We start from the raw sequence: 17,666 nt of genomic DNA, 5'->3' as shown, positions 1-17,666 counted from the left end.
GTTAGGTGGGATGGATACAGACTCTCCTGTTAGCTGGGGTGGATACAGACTCTCCTGTTAGCTGGGATGGATACAGACTCTCCCACTAGGCTGGGGTGGATACAGACTCTCCCGCTAGGCTGGGGTGGATACAGACTCTCCTGCTAGGCTGGGATGGATACAGACTCTCCCGCTAGGCTGGGATGGATACAGACTCTCCTGCTAGGCTGGGATGGATACAGACTCTCCCGCTAGGCTGGGGTGGATACAGACTCTCCTGTTAGCTGGGATGGATACAGACTCTCCCGCTAGGCTGGGGTGGATACAGACTCTCCTGCTAGGCTGGGATGGATACAGACTCTCCCGCTAGGCTGGGATGGATACAGACTCTCCCGCTAGGCTGGGGTGGATACAGACTCTCCTGTTAGGCTGGGATGGATACAGACTCTCCCGCTAGGCTGGGATGGATACAGACTCTCCCTCTAGGCTGGGATGGATACAGACTCTCCCGCTAGGCTGGGGTGGATACAGACTCTCCTGTTAGGCTGGGGTGGATACAGACTCTCCTGTTAGCTGGGATGGATACAGACTCTCCCGCTAGGCTGGGATGGATACAGACTCTCCCGCTAGGCTGGGATGGATACAGACTCTCCCGCTAGGCTGGGGTGGATACAGACTCTCCCGTTAGGCTGGGATGGATACAGACTCTCCCGCTAGGCTGGGATGGATACAGACTCTCCCGCTAGGCTGGGATGGATACAGACTCTCCCGCTAGGCTGGGATGGATACAGACTCTCCCGCTAGGCTGGGATGGATACAGACTCTCCTGCTAGGCTGGGATGGATACAGACTCTCCTGTTAGCTGGGATGGATACAGACTCTCCCGCTAGGCTGGGATGGATACAGACTCTCCCGCTAGGCTGGGGTGGATACAGACTCTCCCGCTAGGCTGGGATGGATACAGACTCTCCTGTTAGCTGGGATGGATACAGACTCTCCCGCTAGGCTGGGATGGATACAGACTCTCCTGTTAGGCTGGGATGGATACAGACTCTCCCGCTAGGCTGGGATGGATACAGACTCTCCTATTAGGTGGGATGGATACAGACTCTCCTGTTAGGCTGGGATGGGTGAAAGTCCTTTACGCTTTTCCTGGTTAGTAGCACAGTCCCCTCCTTAGAGTTCACATACGGTACAAGTGAAAACACTGGTATTTTAGTTCCACCAACGCCCGCCAAGCGTTCACCTATCCAACATCGCCCCCGTCTTGCTGCAACCACTCGGGCATGCAAGTGGCTGCAATGCGGGCTTGCAGCTGGCCGTGCCCCTCCCCTGCAGTGACCTCTCACACATCCTGTTGGGTTCTTTCTCAAATTAACTTGAGACTGAAGGTCCCATTTTACTGCAATCACTCCCACCAAACCCAGGTGCAAGTAGGACTGGGGTCTCCAGAGTATGTGGCCCCCCTGGATTCACAAAATACTACCTTTCAGATCAACTGCTGCCAGAGTTATAATATTATTGCAGTCAGCCCTCCACCCTGGGGAGCGAGAGCCCGCGCCCCCCAGAACGAGGCCCGAGCCGCAGCTCTGATGTGCGCGCCAGCCCCTGACCCGTGCCCTGGGCTGGCCACCGCATGGGTGCCGTGAGCAGAAGTCACTGTTCAGCTGTTGTCAGATTTCATCTCCCTCCAGAAAGAGCCTCCAGACCCTACTGTGCCAGTGAGCAGGTTTCTCTTTTCCCAAAATAGGGAAAGAAAATCTGGCGTCAGCTTTCTCTGTCTCTACCAGCGCAGCTCTAAACCCGAGGTTCACTGGAAGCGCTCTTTGCTGTGTGGGAGGGGGAGGTGCCACAGCCATGGTTATTTTTTAATCACCTAAAAATAAAGCCCCAAAGTCAGAATGTGTGAAAACAAAGTACTGACACAAATCTGGGAAACCAGCAACACCCACCACCTTCAAGAGCAGCATCCTGGGAGGTGAGCCCTGAGTGAACGGCCTCTGGATCCATCCTGCCCATCCCATCCTGGACCTCGATGTCTGCCCATCACCCCTCACCCTCAAAGCATCTCCCTGTGGGAGTCAGGGGAGAAACTGTGACGTCTCCTCTTTTTAATAACCACGATGATAAAGGCGAGGGGGAAGAAAACAACCACCTGCAGTTAATGGTTATCAAGTGACATGGACTATCTTGTTTGACCTTCATCTCGGCCTTACGAGGTCAGTCCTATTAAAGGGTCCAATCTCCAGTACAGGAAACAAACTCCAGGCTTTCTGACCAGCAGGGGGCAGAGCTGGGATTTGAACCCGAGCTTGTCCAACTCCAGAGCCCGGGTTCTGGAGCACAGGCCACCCTCCTCCCTGAGCAGTGGCCTCCCGGGAGCCAGCCCCTCTGCGGGTGCAGGCCTGGCTCTCCTGGGGACCCCCCGCCTCATCGGGGAGGGAGTTCTCTTCTGCTCTGGGCCTGCGCTCTTTTAACTCACTGTCCACTTTGGGGGCCACATTTTTCAGAACTACCGTTGGGACACAGTATCTCACCTAGGATTTTTGTGTCCTATGATGTGCTATTTTTTTCTGAGCTAAAAGTTGAGATGGAAACATAAGGGATTTCCTGAACTGTTATCTGAGGGAGAATTTGCTCATTTCTAGAAACATCTGTAAGGAGTCCAGTTACCAAAAATTCAGTGGCTCAGGGCGGTGATAGTACAGTGCCTTTCACACCTGTACCTCTAGACACCCAGGCCCCTTCCCTTACACACACCTCGGTCTGGGTGGTTTTGCCCTTTAGGTGGGGAAGGAGGGAGGAAGGACACAAGCACCACACACTCTCCGTATTATCTTGAAAATGGAATGATGCATTTTGACAGTCAATTTTCTCTGCCCCATCCTTTAGCGCTCTCTATCCAAATTATTTCCCTGTTGTCCCAAAGAACTAAATGGCAAAAGCAAAACAGAGCATCGGATTCACGGATAATATACAAGGCAGACAGCCAACAGATTGCTATTAAATTAACCCTGGGGCTTGACAGATCTGTTCTTCCTGACCCGGCTGCTTACGGCATTCCTTATTAATGCTGAGCCCGGCAAATTACCTCTGCTATCAAAAGGGGTTAATCTGCCCCTCTGCTGGGACTCTGGAGGCAGCTCTGAGGACAGGAGGGGGCACAGCCAGCCTGGCAGCTGAGCTCCATGCTTGGAAGGCAGAAGGTGGGAAGGTGAGGGCACTGCTGCGCCAGGCAGTGGCCTAAAGCATCATTTAAAATAATAATTGAAGACCCTGGGAGGTCGCCCCTTAAGAGATGGGCTTAAAACAAATAAGAAGCCAGAGCCATAAATTACACCAGCAGTGGGATGAGGGAATGAAAAGGGTGATGGCAAGAAGCTAAGGGGTAGCAAGGGGCCGTGCAAAAGTCATTTTCTTAATCCCAAATTTGGAAAAAGTTTTCTATTAAAAAGTCTGCATCGGCAATGCAATATTATAAAAGATTAACAACATGCATAGGCATATAATGCACACACATATACAGAAATAGGAAAGTAATAAATAAATTTTGATTTATCTCATTAAATTGTTTATGTAATGAAGTTCTATGAAAACCATAGTATGAAAAATTCTGTCTAAGTATGATCATAATGTCATTTAAAACTTATACTCTGAAAATGATGAGTTCAAAGGTATGATACCAAAAGTCAGGGACAGTTTTACCTGGGTGGGTCTATGAGTTTTTTCTTTTCAATTTTCAGTTATTATTTTCACATTTTCTTTTAATAAGGTTATAGTATTTTAGGATGGAAAAAGATATTTCCTATGCTTATCTATCTATCTATATGTATATAATTTTAGGTGAGGAATATTAGATACAAAATATATACAGTCTGTCCATAGTCACATGAAAAAGTGTGTATGAGACAGAGAGAGAGAGAGGGAGAGAGAGAGAGAGAGAGAGAGAGAGAGGGAGGGAGGGAGAGAGGACAGGAAGGCAATGTAGCCATATCTTATAGGGGAATTAGATTCTAAGGTAAGCATGTAAGTTACCCTTTACTAACTCTAGCTTGGGTTTATTTGTTCATTCATTCATTCATTCCTCCACATACTCCGCAAATGTTCCCAAAGGATTTGCCAGTACTCTTTTGGATGCAGAGATCACAGCCTGGTACATGTAGCCTGTATTCTAGTAGGGGACACGGTCACTAAACAAGGTAAATAAATACCATATATTAGAGAGTAATAACTGCTAAACAAAAATAAAGCAGGGAAGAGTGTATATATATGTATGTGGGTGGGCAGGGTGTGTGTGCATGTGCGTGTGTCTCCTAGATTAACAGAAGAAGTCTTCCTGGATAAATCAGAGTTAAATATTTTCCTTTTATTTCATTATTTATTTTTATGAGCCCTTACAGTTGAGTTAGTTAGTTTTACGTTAAAATTGCAGTATAAATTCCATATATATATATATATCTCCATCAAAATTAGGTGATAAGATTACAGGTCATATTATAATCTCTACAGTGCATACATATTAAAGATAAAGAAAATAAACAATAAAAAGGAGTTTCCTTGGCTTAGAATCATCCATGAGAGAGTTGGACACCAGGAGCCTCATCTCTATGGGTAAAGTTAATATTGTGATAAATACTGTGATTGTAACAAAATGGGAGTCTGGAGATTTGGATATAATTTTGATTCCAAATCTATTTTGCTCAGAGAACTTAGGAAAGTCATTTTATTTCTCCGGGTTTCTCCTTCTTTCTATGGTTTTGCTTCTCTGGTTGAACCCTGATTGGTACACCCACCTTCAAGATGACAGGGCACATAATAATAGGGATGGAGTTTTTATATCTTGGCATTCCCAGCGTATGCAGTAGATGCTCAATAAATGTTTATGGATTTTACTTTAATTCCTTATGACTTAGCAGCCTTCCATAGGCATATATAAAAATGTAGAAAACCCACAGTAGGTCAATAGGCCAAGATGCCAGGCCTGTATAGTGTGACTCATTTAACCTGTGGTTTTCTGAGAAGAGAATGGAATCCGAAAACCAGGTGAGAACAGGGGGCTGGGGCAATGTTCCAGATGTAATAAGTGCCATTGCCGAGCCTTCCCTCTGTGCCAGGCACTCTGCTAAGTACTTTACACGATCACCTCATCTAGGCCTCGCAGCAACCTTACAAGATAGATGGTGGTATTGTCTCCATTAGCTGCTGAAGAATTTGAGGGTCAGAGAGATGTTAAGCAACTTGTCAAGGTCACACAGACCTTAGGAGACGAGGCTATATACAAACCCAGCGAGTCTAACTCCAGAATCTGCATTCCCAACTGCAAAGCTACAGAGCTCCGAGGGAGCCCAAGAAGCCCAGGAGAAGTCTGCATAGTTGCCTTCTTGCCCTCTCACCCGACAAGCTGAGGCTCAAAGGGCTGGCCCTGTCGGGGGAGAAATCCCCAGCCTCATAAAGCCCTGTCTGGCCTCAGATACAGAATATCAGCAGCCACATAAGCAAGGCACCAGGCCTGGGAGAACCACCAAGGCATCATTGAATACAGGAAGGAGGGGCTGCCCTGGCACACAGGCCACTGTGCTGGATGTGTCACTGGAAGAAATGTTGGTTTTTTACACTAAACACCAGTCATTTGTGGATGAAAGCACAGCAGCGACAAGGGAGAGAAATTTGTACTAGGTCCTACCTCCAGCTTTCCTCCAAGCTTGCTGGCAGATTCCCACTGGATTAAAAGGCTGCTGTCCATGTTTGTACGAAGTGACAGAGCTGAAAGCCACCAGTGGAGGTTTTATGGTCCCTTGATCAGGGAATCAACTCAAAAAGGGCCTCAGCTCAGTTGACAAATAAAGCTGATGCCGAGGGCCGCTAGCACCAAGGTCAAAGATGCAGTACTTCAGTTGGCTTTTCCCAGAGAAATCCCCTTTCTCATGCCCAGAGACTGGACTTCTGCTGACCTTTCCAGCTGTGCTTACACCACGGCCTACCTCACTGTGTGGCCTCTAGTCACAGTGGCCTTCTTAGAGTTCCTCCAACACACCATGCTCCCCCCTGCCACAGGACCTTTGTACATGCTGAACCAATCTCTCCACATCTCTTTGCCAGGTTAACTCACACGCTTCCTCTTTCAGGTCTCAGCAAAGCTCCTTTGATTCCCTAGTCTGTATCAGGTCTCCAAAAATGCACCCATGGAACCATATTCCCTTTCCTCATAGGACTTATTTCAGTTTGTAATTACATAGTCCTTAGTGTGATTACTGGGTGCAAGTCATTCTGAAAGCAGACAGCTTGTTTCTTTTCACTTGCCTATCCCCATGGCTTAGTGCAGCGCCTGGTGCACAAAGCAGGTGCTCAGAATACAGTTGTTGTGGGCTTTCTTTACTTTTACTTGACATGTGTATATTCAATAGGTCCCATATTGAACTAGGGAAGAGCCCAGGGCAACTCACTTAGTCCTCAGAAGACAGCTCAAAGGGTCCTAGGTATAGTATAGTTTTCATAAAGAAGCAACATCTTTTTTTACAGCAACTTTCCTGTATTGAAAAGCTAGGGCTGCCTCTTGCTCTAGAAAATCACTTATTTAGAAATGAGTTATTATTGTCCTGATGTAGATAACCCAGTAGGGCCAAAGTCTCACCACTTTAAACCAGGGCTGGTTACGCCATGCAGGGATGAACGGAAAGGAGAGAATTCAAGACCAGGTACCATGAGGCGAAGGTTGCCTCACTTGGATATGGTGCTAAATGCAAGGCCCTGAACCTCAGAGATCATGCAAGTACCTGGTCACCAAAGGAGACGTCTACAACTGAGAAGTGGACCCAGAGAATGAATTCAGCAGAATTCACCATTCTAACACTTGACCTTTCTAGTTTCCTTGCCCTTTCTATAATAATTAGGACTGTGCTGGTCCCTGTTTATTGATCATTTACTGAGCAAGGTATTGCCCTCAGTCTATCTGTATGTGTGTGTATATACACACACTATCCATCAATTCCTATTAAAAAACACTTAGAAATTATCCCAGTCCCAGTTGACAGAACTCCTCTCTTGTACATGTCACGCAATAGAGGGCTGGATAGGTTAAGACACACGCTAAAGTTTACACAGAGCTGGGTGAGAACTTTAGGCTGGTTGGACTCGAAGCCTGTGTTCTCAACCATAATTCCAACGTCACACCAAACACTGGTCGCTGGAAGTTATTACTTTCTCAAAAACCACATCGCAAGACCGCTCGTCTTACTAGTCACTTAATAATTTTCTTTGCATCAACATACTTTGCATCAACAATTTAGATGAAATTTTCAGTACCTGGGAAGTCATAGGATGGGTAGCTGTGTTTTCTAGTATTCATTACCATAAATACATAATTATGAAAACAAAAAAAGTCCACCTGGTGCTCAGGAGACCGTGCCTACCACCTCCGTGGTACCCATGCCAGGCTTTGGGAAGCCCACATCACTCTACCCTGAACACGAGGCATCGGAGAAATGGTGATTTAATAGGACGTGCCTGGTGGGTGGTGTTTTCCCCGAGGCTGTTTTGAACGCTGGCCGCTTCCTACCCCAGAGGTGGCTGCACTTCAGTGATGGGAAGCAAAAGGAACCCTGTTTGTACGGTCTGCTCAGTGCTTAGGGAGGTCTGGTTGAAAATAACTATATAGATATCAGTGATCATCACTCCCATGATGACAATGATTATTTTACATACGGCTGCTTTAAGGGTGAACGACACAGTCTCATTTGTATGCTAGCATCTGGCAGGCTGTCTGACATCTGCAGAATATAACCCAAATTGTGCTATTAATATTTCCCCTCTGCATTCTCCCCAAGGCATCTGTCTCCCAAAATGCCTAAAGAAATGTCCCTTCCCCTTGAAGGCCTAGAGGCAAAATTCAGAAAACATGTCACCTAGGCTGGGGACAGCGGCAGCTCCGAGTGACAGCAGCTGAGCCTGAGCAGATTTCTGGCTCTTGGAATAGATGTAGAGAGAGAAAGGGAACCACCACCCACGCTCCTTCTATTAGCAGCTGCACTTCCAGGCAAAATCTGTGGGCAGGTTTTGCCAGGCTCAGACCGTATGTGGAGTCGGCTCTGTGAGCAACAAAAGCTGCCGGGAATCGTCCTGATGGTCAGTTCTCAGTGTCTCCAAAATCGCCTCTATCTGCTTAAAACCACCAGCCCCGAAAAACCTTGCAGGGAGACTGGACACTTTTGTGTGGTGCAGACTAGCTAGTCGTGTACCAAAACCAGGTCTTTTTTACCTATGCACATATAGCTGAACTACATTTCCCAGCCGACCTTGCAGTTCGAGGTAGCCATGTGACTGGCTTCTAGCCAATGGAACGCATGCTGTTTTAGAGCTTGGCTCCTAGGAGTCTCCCAGGTGTGGTCCCCCACAATCTTCCCCCTGTGCTGTCCTGACGCAGATAAACATGATGACAAGGTGGAAGGAACCTGGATCTCTGCACTGGAGGAGCCAGTCTGCTGATGGGGATGAGGGGACTTTACAAGAGAAATAACCTTTTTCTGTGTTTGAGCCCTTATGGGGTCTATTTTATATGAGAACATTCAAAGCTTTACTCTAACGAATATCCTCTTAAAGTAAGTAATATCCTCTTAAAGTAAGTAATATCCTCTTAAAGTAATATTCTTCCATGTTAGAGTTCATGATCAACTATCTACTAAATATTTCCACTTGGAAGGCCTATTAGTACTTCACACTTGACATGTTCAACCCAAATGGTACTTCCTATATGTTAGAAGGTTCTAGGTACTGGGATACAGGAATGGATCGTACAAAGTCACTTTTCTCATAGAATTTACATTTGAATATGAGGAAACCCCAAATATACAAATAAAGTTTCAAATAGTGATAAGTGTTATGACGATAACAGGGATGAAGGGTTACTGGGGACTTCTTGGGAGTTAATGCAAGTGCCTCTGAGGAGGTGACATGAACTTGAAGTCTAAATGATGACATGTAGTTAACCGTGTGAACTCTGGGGGAAGACTATTCCAGAAAGAGGGGACAGCAAATGCAAGGCATGTAGTAACATCAACATTTATCCAGGAACAGAAAAGAGGTTAGTTGGCTGAAGCAGAGTGAATTAGTGGAGTGGTATGACAGGATGTCATAGAGGGAGGCAGGGTCCAAGACTGTGTAGTCTTTAGTCCAAGGCAAAGAACTTTGATATTATTCTATGTTCAGTGGGAAGCTAGTGTTTTAAGCAGCAGACGAATGATATCGGAATTACATGTTGAAAGGTCCCCTCTTTTATGGGAAGAAGTATTGTGTAAAACAGCAAGAAAGAACGAAGACCAGGCAGATTACTGTAGTCACACAGGTGAGAAACCAGTGGCCTTTTCTAGCGTGGATTGCTGGGAATGGAGATGGAGAGAAGTGAGTTGATTTGAGATATATTTTAGAGGAAGGAAGGGTAGGGCCCAAGGGTAGATTGGGTTGGGGGTGGGAAGGCTGGTGAGTGAGAAAAAGAATATTGGCTTCTACATCAGCTGCTCAGCTGCCTGGGTGGTGAAACCATTAACTGAGATTGGGATTTCAAGTGAAGCGTCAGGTTTGTGGTGGGATGGGCCACATGATATGTACTCAATAAATGTCTGATTTATATTATTAAACAGAGGGTCAATAGAGCACAATAAAATTACTAGCTCAGACACTCACTCAGAAATTTCCTTGACTTCTCTAAATTTTAGCTAAACTGGAGCTAATAATACTGACACTGTGGGGTTGTTATATCAAACATACCCTTGGTGGGTAGAGACTGAAAAGAAGAGTGATGGGGGGACTTGAGGACTGCAAATAAAGTTTGGCATCTTGGTCTAGGTGCTGGTCACACAAGTGTGCTCTGTATGTGAAAATCCATCAAGCTCTAATATTATATGTGCACATCTCCAAATGAGATTCTATGCAAAAAGTTCCCAGTGCAGTGCTCAGAACTCAATAAATGGCAGCCATGATTATTTTCACTACTAAGATGCAATAAAAACCAGATACAATAAAAGCCGTGTAATGCGTACTTGTGGTCCATGCTGTCCATAGAGGCCATTGGAAGATCCTTCAGCAAGAGGAAGGAGCCCTTAACTAAACTCTAGGGCCTTATCTTATAGTTGATGAAGTCACATCTAGTTTTAATTCCAGACACATCAATGCATCTGCATGAAGGAATTGATTCAGAGTTCCGGCCCAGAGCTCGTCCTGGTCCACAACTTGTAATTCAGTATTTCCCCAACGTTGTTAGGATGAAAGAGTGTCACAGATGGCAATGCAATTTAAAAGATAGCAGTCCTCCACAAACGCTAGGTGTTTAGCTATGACTGCTCCTTTCTTTCCCCTCTCCCCCAAGCCTGCTCTTACCTGCACATTCCCGATTCAAGCCAACTGTTTATTGGCCCCAAGGAAAGGATACTAAAACTTTGATTGGTTATTTCAAAGTTCCATAGGTTAATCCTCAGGTCATCAGCCGACATGTAGGTCTCATAGTCGCTGTTGACTGATATGGAGTTGATGTGATATGTGTGTGCGTTGGCAAATACTCTTCGCGGGGTGGCCTCCACCATCAGGTCCATGGGTCTGAGGACAGGCACCTGGGAGGCAAGAGAAACACATCCTTTTAGGACCAACGCTCTGCCCTAGGAAAAGAGGGAGCATGTTTACGTCCTTTGCTTTCACACATAGAACCATAACCACATCAAAGGAGCTCTAAGAGAAGGAGACATAAATCATCTTGTTCCTATTCCCTTCTGTTCCTTTAGTTTCACTCTTTTCTCAAAAAATGTCACCAGCACTTAGCCGTGATGGGCAAGTCCATCCTTTATAGATTCTGCACTTTTCTCCAGGATCCTCTAGGTGGCCTCATTAGAGGAACTCAGAATCTACTGGAGGTGGGGTTGGGGTGGTGTCCCTGGCGTACAGAGCTGTTGTTCTAGACTTTTTTTTTTAAAACATGAAAACTATTTTGCCCAGCCAGGCGTGGCTAGCAGCTGAGCGTCAACCTAGGATCCAGGCGATCAGGGTTCGATTCCTGGTCAGGGCACATGCCCGGGTTGCGGGCTCAATCCCCAGTCAGGGCGTGCAGGGGGCAGCCGATCAATGACTCTCTCATCATTGATATCTCTCTCTCTCTCTCTCTCTTCTCCTTTCTTCTCTCTGAAATCAATAAAGATATATATATATTTAAAAACTATTTTAAAAAGGAAATTAAGGGAAAATTTTAGAAATGTCTAGTTCAACTTAGATTTAAACTGACCCTTCATGTCTCTGGAGGTCTGGATCCCATCCAAGAGTGGTCCTCAAGCCCTAGGATATTCTGAGAAAACATAATCGCCCAAGATTCTAATAGTCCAAATCCAGCCATTAAGAGAGGGCACCCATGGACACCTGCTTCATCTGGGGAAATACTGGTTTATACTTGGTGTAGCAGGCAGCACCCACTTCCCCATCTATACTGCCCTCGTTTGGGAAATAAATTATGTGGTCATTACAGATATAGATGTACCCAGTGTATGTATATATGGTACTTAGTGAGTAGCTGTCGAATGAGTGAGCAGGGGCATGTGAGCAAATGCCTTCTTCCCCAGGCAGTGAAAGATTCTCACTCATGAGGCTCTTCCTGGCAAATGTCAACGAAGACCTGTCACTCTCCTGACCCCCTCTCTGAATTCAAGGCCATTTTGGACTACACCTGGGCGAACTGGCTCCTGAAAGAGTGAGAACAGCGCCCAACAGGGGACAGGCTAAAAATAAAGCAGACAGACGGCAACACAGGAACACAGGTGTGGTCCTTTCACAGAAACGAGACAATAAAAGGGCCCAAAGCTGTTTTCCTCTCAGGAAAGCCATCTCCTGCACGGGAGCCCCGAAAAACTTCACACCAGCTGGTTGATGAAGACTTCTCCTTCCAGGCCTGTTTCATCCCAGGGGTGAGGGGCGGAGGGTGAAAACAACACTTAAAATTTGCAAAGTGTGCTGCCCTCGACAATACAACCATTCACAAACCAAAAATCTCCAGCTTGGTCTTGAAGGAGTTAAGCTCGCTTTTGAGGGAGTTTTTAAATTAAATGAATAATTCAGGAGGATCACAGAGTCCTATACAGATGTGGCGCCAGGTATCCTGGAAATCAGAGGTGGCTTGAGAGGTGGACAGAGGGAGAGCCAGGCGTCCTCTGAACACCAGGAAAGGGAGGGGATGAAAAGACTACACCCCAGGTCTGGGTAATGGTTCTATAGCATAATCCCAGGGGGGCAAGGCCTGGGCTCTCATCACGGATTCACCACCCGCCTATGGCTGTGTGACTACGCGCAATGAGCCTGCCCCTTCTGGGCTCTGGCTACACTATCTGAAAACAGTGACAATACTCACTGTACCCTAATTATCATGAATTATAATCCCGTTCATGACATAGTTCGTGATATAGCTCATTCATATCATGAATTACAACTTCCCTCCGGTATACTCTCCCACGCACCCTTTCAGCAACATTTACCGAGCTCCATACAAGGTCCGGGCAGGTTCGACTGGTGAGCAAAACCAGACACAGTCCCTGCCTTCAGACAGCTGGTCTAGGTGGAGGCGGTAGATATAAAATCACTCATAATGAAATGCAGCAAGTGCCCAGAAGGAGAGGCTATAGTGCAAAGGGGCATTTAACCTGGTCAGGCCGGTCTGCAGAGGTTTTGCTGAGGAAGTATGGACTAGATGACTGTGAAGGACGAGGAGGGGCTCACTAGGCCAGGAGGGGGAATAACGCTCCAGGCAGCGACAAGAGCATGTGCAAGGGTCCTGTGGTGGGGTTAAGTAAGGTAAGAATAAAGGATCTGTGATGGGAATCACGGTGGAGGTTAAGTGGCAGGGTAGGTAAGGGGCAAGCCCTGAGAAACATTTTTGCCATCAGCCTAAGAGAAATAAAAAAACATTCCCAGCGATAAGATTAGGTTCAGAGTTTTCACCAGCGCATTCCTGGTGTACAGTGGAGTATAAGTAGAGGACAGAGGAGGTAGAATTTGGAAGAGGGGGTGATACATATCAAACACCAACAGGGGTATGTCTTGAGTTAAGGCTCTGTAATGGATTAAAGACAGTGACTTTGCCCTTAGGAACTCTCCCCGCAAATATTTATTGGGCTTTTACTACGTTTCAATCATCCTTCACACATCATCTCAGGTCATTCTTTCAACCACCCTGTGAAACAGGTACGAGTACAAAGTACACCTGCAAAGAGAAAACTCGGGCTCAGAGAGGCTAAGTCACAGGCCCAGGGTTGCCCAGCTCTTTGATCCCAGACTCCACCCAACGGCAAAGCTAGGGCCCCTTCCACTGTATCCCGCCACACCCAACTCCCATACACGGCAGGAAGTGACGAATGCCCTGCAAGTGACACAGCTCTGAAACCGACAGCGTTATCGATAATACACGCAGCGGCAGCTTGCATCGTTCTGTGGCGAGCCGCCTCCAGACTCCTCTTTTGGGCGCTGCAGGTGTTCGTGGCGTTTGAACAGGGCGTCCATCCTGTGTGCTCTCGGGACTCACGCCATGCACGGAAGGTCTGCCCTAAAGGGGCTCCCCCCCCCCCGAGCTTTTCAGTGCTGCCTGCGGCCTCTGCCCCAGAGGGAGCGGAGCTCAAAGCAGGCTCCCCAGGGCCACAGAAGAAATGGAATCTGCGAGGGCTTTCGGGGCCCCCCCTGAACTCTGGACCTTGTTCATTACCGTGTGTCGTCTGCAGCGGCCGCCGGTGCCTGTGGCGACGGGGGAGGCACCGTGACAGCGAGGATCAGAGGGGAAACCGCCAGCCCAGGGCTTCCGCTAACGTGACGGGCCTGCCTGCTAATTCGGGCTGACACGTCCCATGATGCGCCACTTACGGGAAGGCCCTCGGAGGCAGCCGGGGGGCTCTGATGCTCCGCCCAGGCAGGGCAGGGGGCTGGGAGCCACTCGTGGCCTTCCAGCACCGCCCCGTGCCCGGGCCGAGGCGTGCCCACTGCCCAGTGACGCCCTCGTAAGAAGGAAGAGGGAGGCCCGGCGGGGCAGGCTGGACGGGGTGGCTGCTCGGGAGCCCTGGTGGCACTGCGGTTCCCACGTGCTCTGGCCACGCTCTCCTTCCGGGGCGGGCGGGGAGGGGGGTGGGAGGCTGCTCCCCGACGTGGGCTCAGAGGTGTCACTAGGACATTCACGGAGGGCTCTGTGCCACGGCCCGCCTCGGAGGCACCCCTGCGTGCAGTCCTCCCGGTAGCCCGCCCAGGGAGTCCTCCTCTGTTCCCCACTCTGGCAGGGAGGGCAGGAGGTGACTGTCCTGTCCGATGTCGCACAGAGAGTGAGCTGAGGAGCTGGACTTGGGCAGTGGGTCCTGAGTGGGCAGCCTTCGCCGCTGCTGCAGATGAAACCATCCGGGTGAGATGTGCAATGGCCATTTTGCAAGTGAAAAATGGTCAGATCTCGGTGATTCCACGTGGTTCAGCTTAAGGACTCTGTGATAGGGATGTGACAGGGAATCACGGAACACAGCACCTTGGAAGGGCCCTCAGAGCACCTCAGAGGGCGGGCGGGGGTGGGTGGGTGTGTGTGTGTGTGTGTGTGTGTGTGTGTGTGCTGGTGGAGGGGGAGGTAGTGGGTGCCTGCGGTGTTCAGGTCTTACCCCCTTCATCATTCTTGGTATACCTTTGGATTCTCAGTCATATTTTGCTCAAATAACTATTTCTGTGGGTAAGGAAAGTTTAGAAACAATTGGCCTGGGCAGTTCCTGAAACCTGCAGGTGAGCAGATCAAGACCCTGAGAGCTGAAGTGCCCTGTCCACGGCCACCCAGCTTGGGGCTGCTGGCACAGCCCGGGTTTCTCCCTCTCCTCCCAGAGCTTCCTCTGTCCCCATACCCCGTGCCCAAGCCATTCTCCATAGGCCCAGAGCCCCCTTCTCGCAAAACAACAGAACCAGACAACACCCAGGATCTAGCCAGGACCTTTAACTTGTAGACGAGCCCGCTTTTCTGAGCCGGCTTGGCAGGGGGTGGCAAGGCTGGGATCGACTCTGAGATGGGGGGTGCCGGCAGGCGGGCAGTCCTTGGCCCTCGCGGGGGCAGGTGGTTCCGGATGGTCCTGCTGGAATTCGGTCATGCCCATCCCTCAGCTACCTCTCACTCCTCCCTGACCTGGACTATTTCAGCTCATCCCCGAGCCTGATTCTAAAGGGTGAGCACTCAGCCTTGCTGGCCAGACAACCAGCATCACGTTAGAATATCGGTCCAGGAACATCCCAGGGCTCAAGAGTCAGACCTGCTCTAAAACTTACAGGTGCATCTCAGCTATAAGTGTCAGCAGGATGCAAAGAGCCCAGAGAGCCTCACGGTTCTCTCCCTCACCTCCTCCAGTCTCTGTTCAATTATCCCCCCGAGAGAGGCCTTCCCTGCCCACCCCACCTCAAGTAGTATAAACTCCCTCACTATCCTCTTGCCCAGCTGATCGCTTCGGATATTGTAAGCACCTAAGCAATTCATCAGTGAATTCTCATCAATGTCTTCTTGGTAGATATTATAAGTCCTGTTGCACAGATAAGGAAACTGAGGCCAGAAAGGTTAAGTGATTTATGTAAAGTCACACAGCTAGTGCTCGTGCCTGGTTCTTTGACTCTGGAGCCTAAGCCCTTAGTTGCTCTGCGTACTAGACACTGGGAGAGTGCACTTGGGACGTGGGAGAGAGGAAATAAGACATTTCATGCGGTGACTTGTGCTGTGGAGTCAGCAGGCACCGCCCAGACAGCGTTGGCCAGATGTGTCTTGTGTCCACCTGGGGAGGTCAAGGGAGTCCTCAAAAAGGGGAGACTATTAAACAAGGCAGGACATAAAGGGCTTGTGGGAATCTACCCGGCAGAAGTGGGGGGTGGGGAGAAGAAAGAGCTGTGCTCTAATCAGAGGGACCAGCATGTGCAAAAGCTCAGAGGGGAGAGTGCAAAGTGAATGTGGGCAAATGTGTGACTCCTTGTGTTCCGGGGCTGGAAGTTAGTGATTAGTTACTCACTCAATAAATCCTTACTAAATCCCTCCTCTCTATCGGACAGGAAGAAAACCTGAGTTGGTTAAGGGGGCAGAGACTAGCTGGTGTGCTATTTGAGGGGGGTGGTCATAGAAGGCCTCTCTCAGGGGATGGCATTTGAGTAGAGATCTGAATGAAGTGAGCGAGGGAGCCGTGTGGCTCTCTGGGGAGGAGCATTCCAGGCAGAGGAAACAGCAAGTGCAAAGGCCCTGAGGTTGGAGCATGCTTAGAGTGTAGGGAAAACAGCGAGGAGCCTTTGTGGCCGGAGAGGAGTGAGAGGGAAGGAGCCTGGCAGGAGAAGATGTGGGATCACAGACAGGGCTGGACCACAGATGTTACTGGGAAAATAAGGAAGATTCAGGGTCGCAGGTAGCTGTCCATTCCCGACTCCCCTTCCAGTTAAGACATTCCCTCCTCTCTGCGCTCTCTCCCTTCCCTCTCCACCCCTTTCACTCTTCCTCCCTCCGCTTCTTTCTTAATATCTTTGCTGCCTCCCCTGCTGGGAAATCCAAGATCATCTTTCACTTCCCTGAACCCATTTACTAACAAAATGAATGCTGCCGTCACACGGCTTATTTGGTGACTACGAAGGCGATTCTTCACAATCCTCCACTGCAGCAGGTCAGAGAGACCCCCTTCAGGACACCGGGCGAGAGCTGAGCTGAATCCTGGAAGCCCCGAGGCCCCCACTTTCAATGACATCTGTGAAAACACACAGCAGGGAGAGGCCAGAGGGGAGGACTCAAGGGCCTCCCTGCACCGACTCTTGGCAGAAAAAAACCCAGTTGTGTTCACCGTGGCAGCCTCCGGAGCCCCAGGAAGCCCACAGGCTCAAGGCGAGGCTGAGAGCAGGGAGGCGGCCAGAGAGGAGCTGGAGGCAGACAGGAGGCTGAGTGGGAGGGGGAGACGGGAGAGGGGGCGTCTGGAGGAGCAGGCGATGGATTTTCAGCTGTTCCGTCACCTTGGGCCAGATCTGATTGGGTTCAGCTGACGAACACTTGAAAACCCTGGGTTGTTAAGGACCATCAACATAATCAACACTGTGGGGTCTTTTTAAAAAATGCTCTCAACGCCCAGCCGGGCGTGGCTCAGCGGTTGAGTGTCAACCTAGGATCCAGGCGATCAAGGTTCAATTCCCGGTCAGGGCACATGCCCGGGTTGCGGGCTGCAGCCGATCAATGACTCTCTCATCACTGATGTTTCTATCTTTCTCTCTCCCTCTCCCTTCCTCTTTCTGAGATCAATAAAGACATATTTAAAAAAAAAAAAAGCTCTCAATTTCAATTCACATTGTTCCGTACTCCTTGTCAGGGTTCAAGAAATGTTCCCCACCAAGCCTCCCTAAATAACTGAGATTATTTTATATTGGAATTAACAGGATATACGAAGGTCATGGGGTCAAGTGGGTTCCATGTCATCAATTAGGAAATACATATAGGGATGTATGACCTCACAGTGACCCCAGGTGAAACCTCCGGTAAACATTTATTGAGCATATGCTACATGCCGGTCATTCACCATACAGATATCCTTAAGAAGCTTGGACAGTACACAACCCCACACCTCGGTTCTTGTTCGTAAGCAGCCCTTTTGGGAAGCTGTGACCATGGCTGTTTGATCTAGAAAAGGAACAGATGAGAGCTGTCCACCTCCTCC

General features: G+C 48.8%; 1 protein-coding gene across 3 annotated transcripts in view; it reads right to left on the bottom strand.

Moving 5' to 3' along the window:
- The window catches only part of PPP2R2B (protein phosphatase 2 regulatory subunit Bbeta), a 365,106-nt gene that overhangs the window by 39,077 nt on the left and 308,363 nt on the right, over positions 1 to 17,666 (bottom strand). For all 3 annotated transcript variants that reach the window (XM_016202915.2, XM_016202913.2, XM_087815919.1), the window contains one exon: positions 10,400 to 10,577. In XM_016202915.2, the coding sequence (XP_016058401.2) occupies positions 10,400 to 10,577 (178 nt within the window). The remainder of the gene's footprint in view (positions 1 to 10,399; positions 10,578 to 17,666) is intronic.

Source organism: Miniopterus natalensis, chromosome 4 (genome assembly GCF_054644295.1).
Source record: "Miniopterus natalensis isolate mMinNat1 chromosome 4, mMinNat1.hap1, whole genome shotgun sequence".
Classification (NCBI taxonomy): domain Eukaryota; kingdom Metazoa; phylum Chordata; class Mammalia; order Chiroptera; family Miniopteridae; genus Miniopterus; species Miniopterus natalensis.
This window is presented reverse-complemented; position numbering and strand designations above follow the sequence as displayed.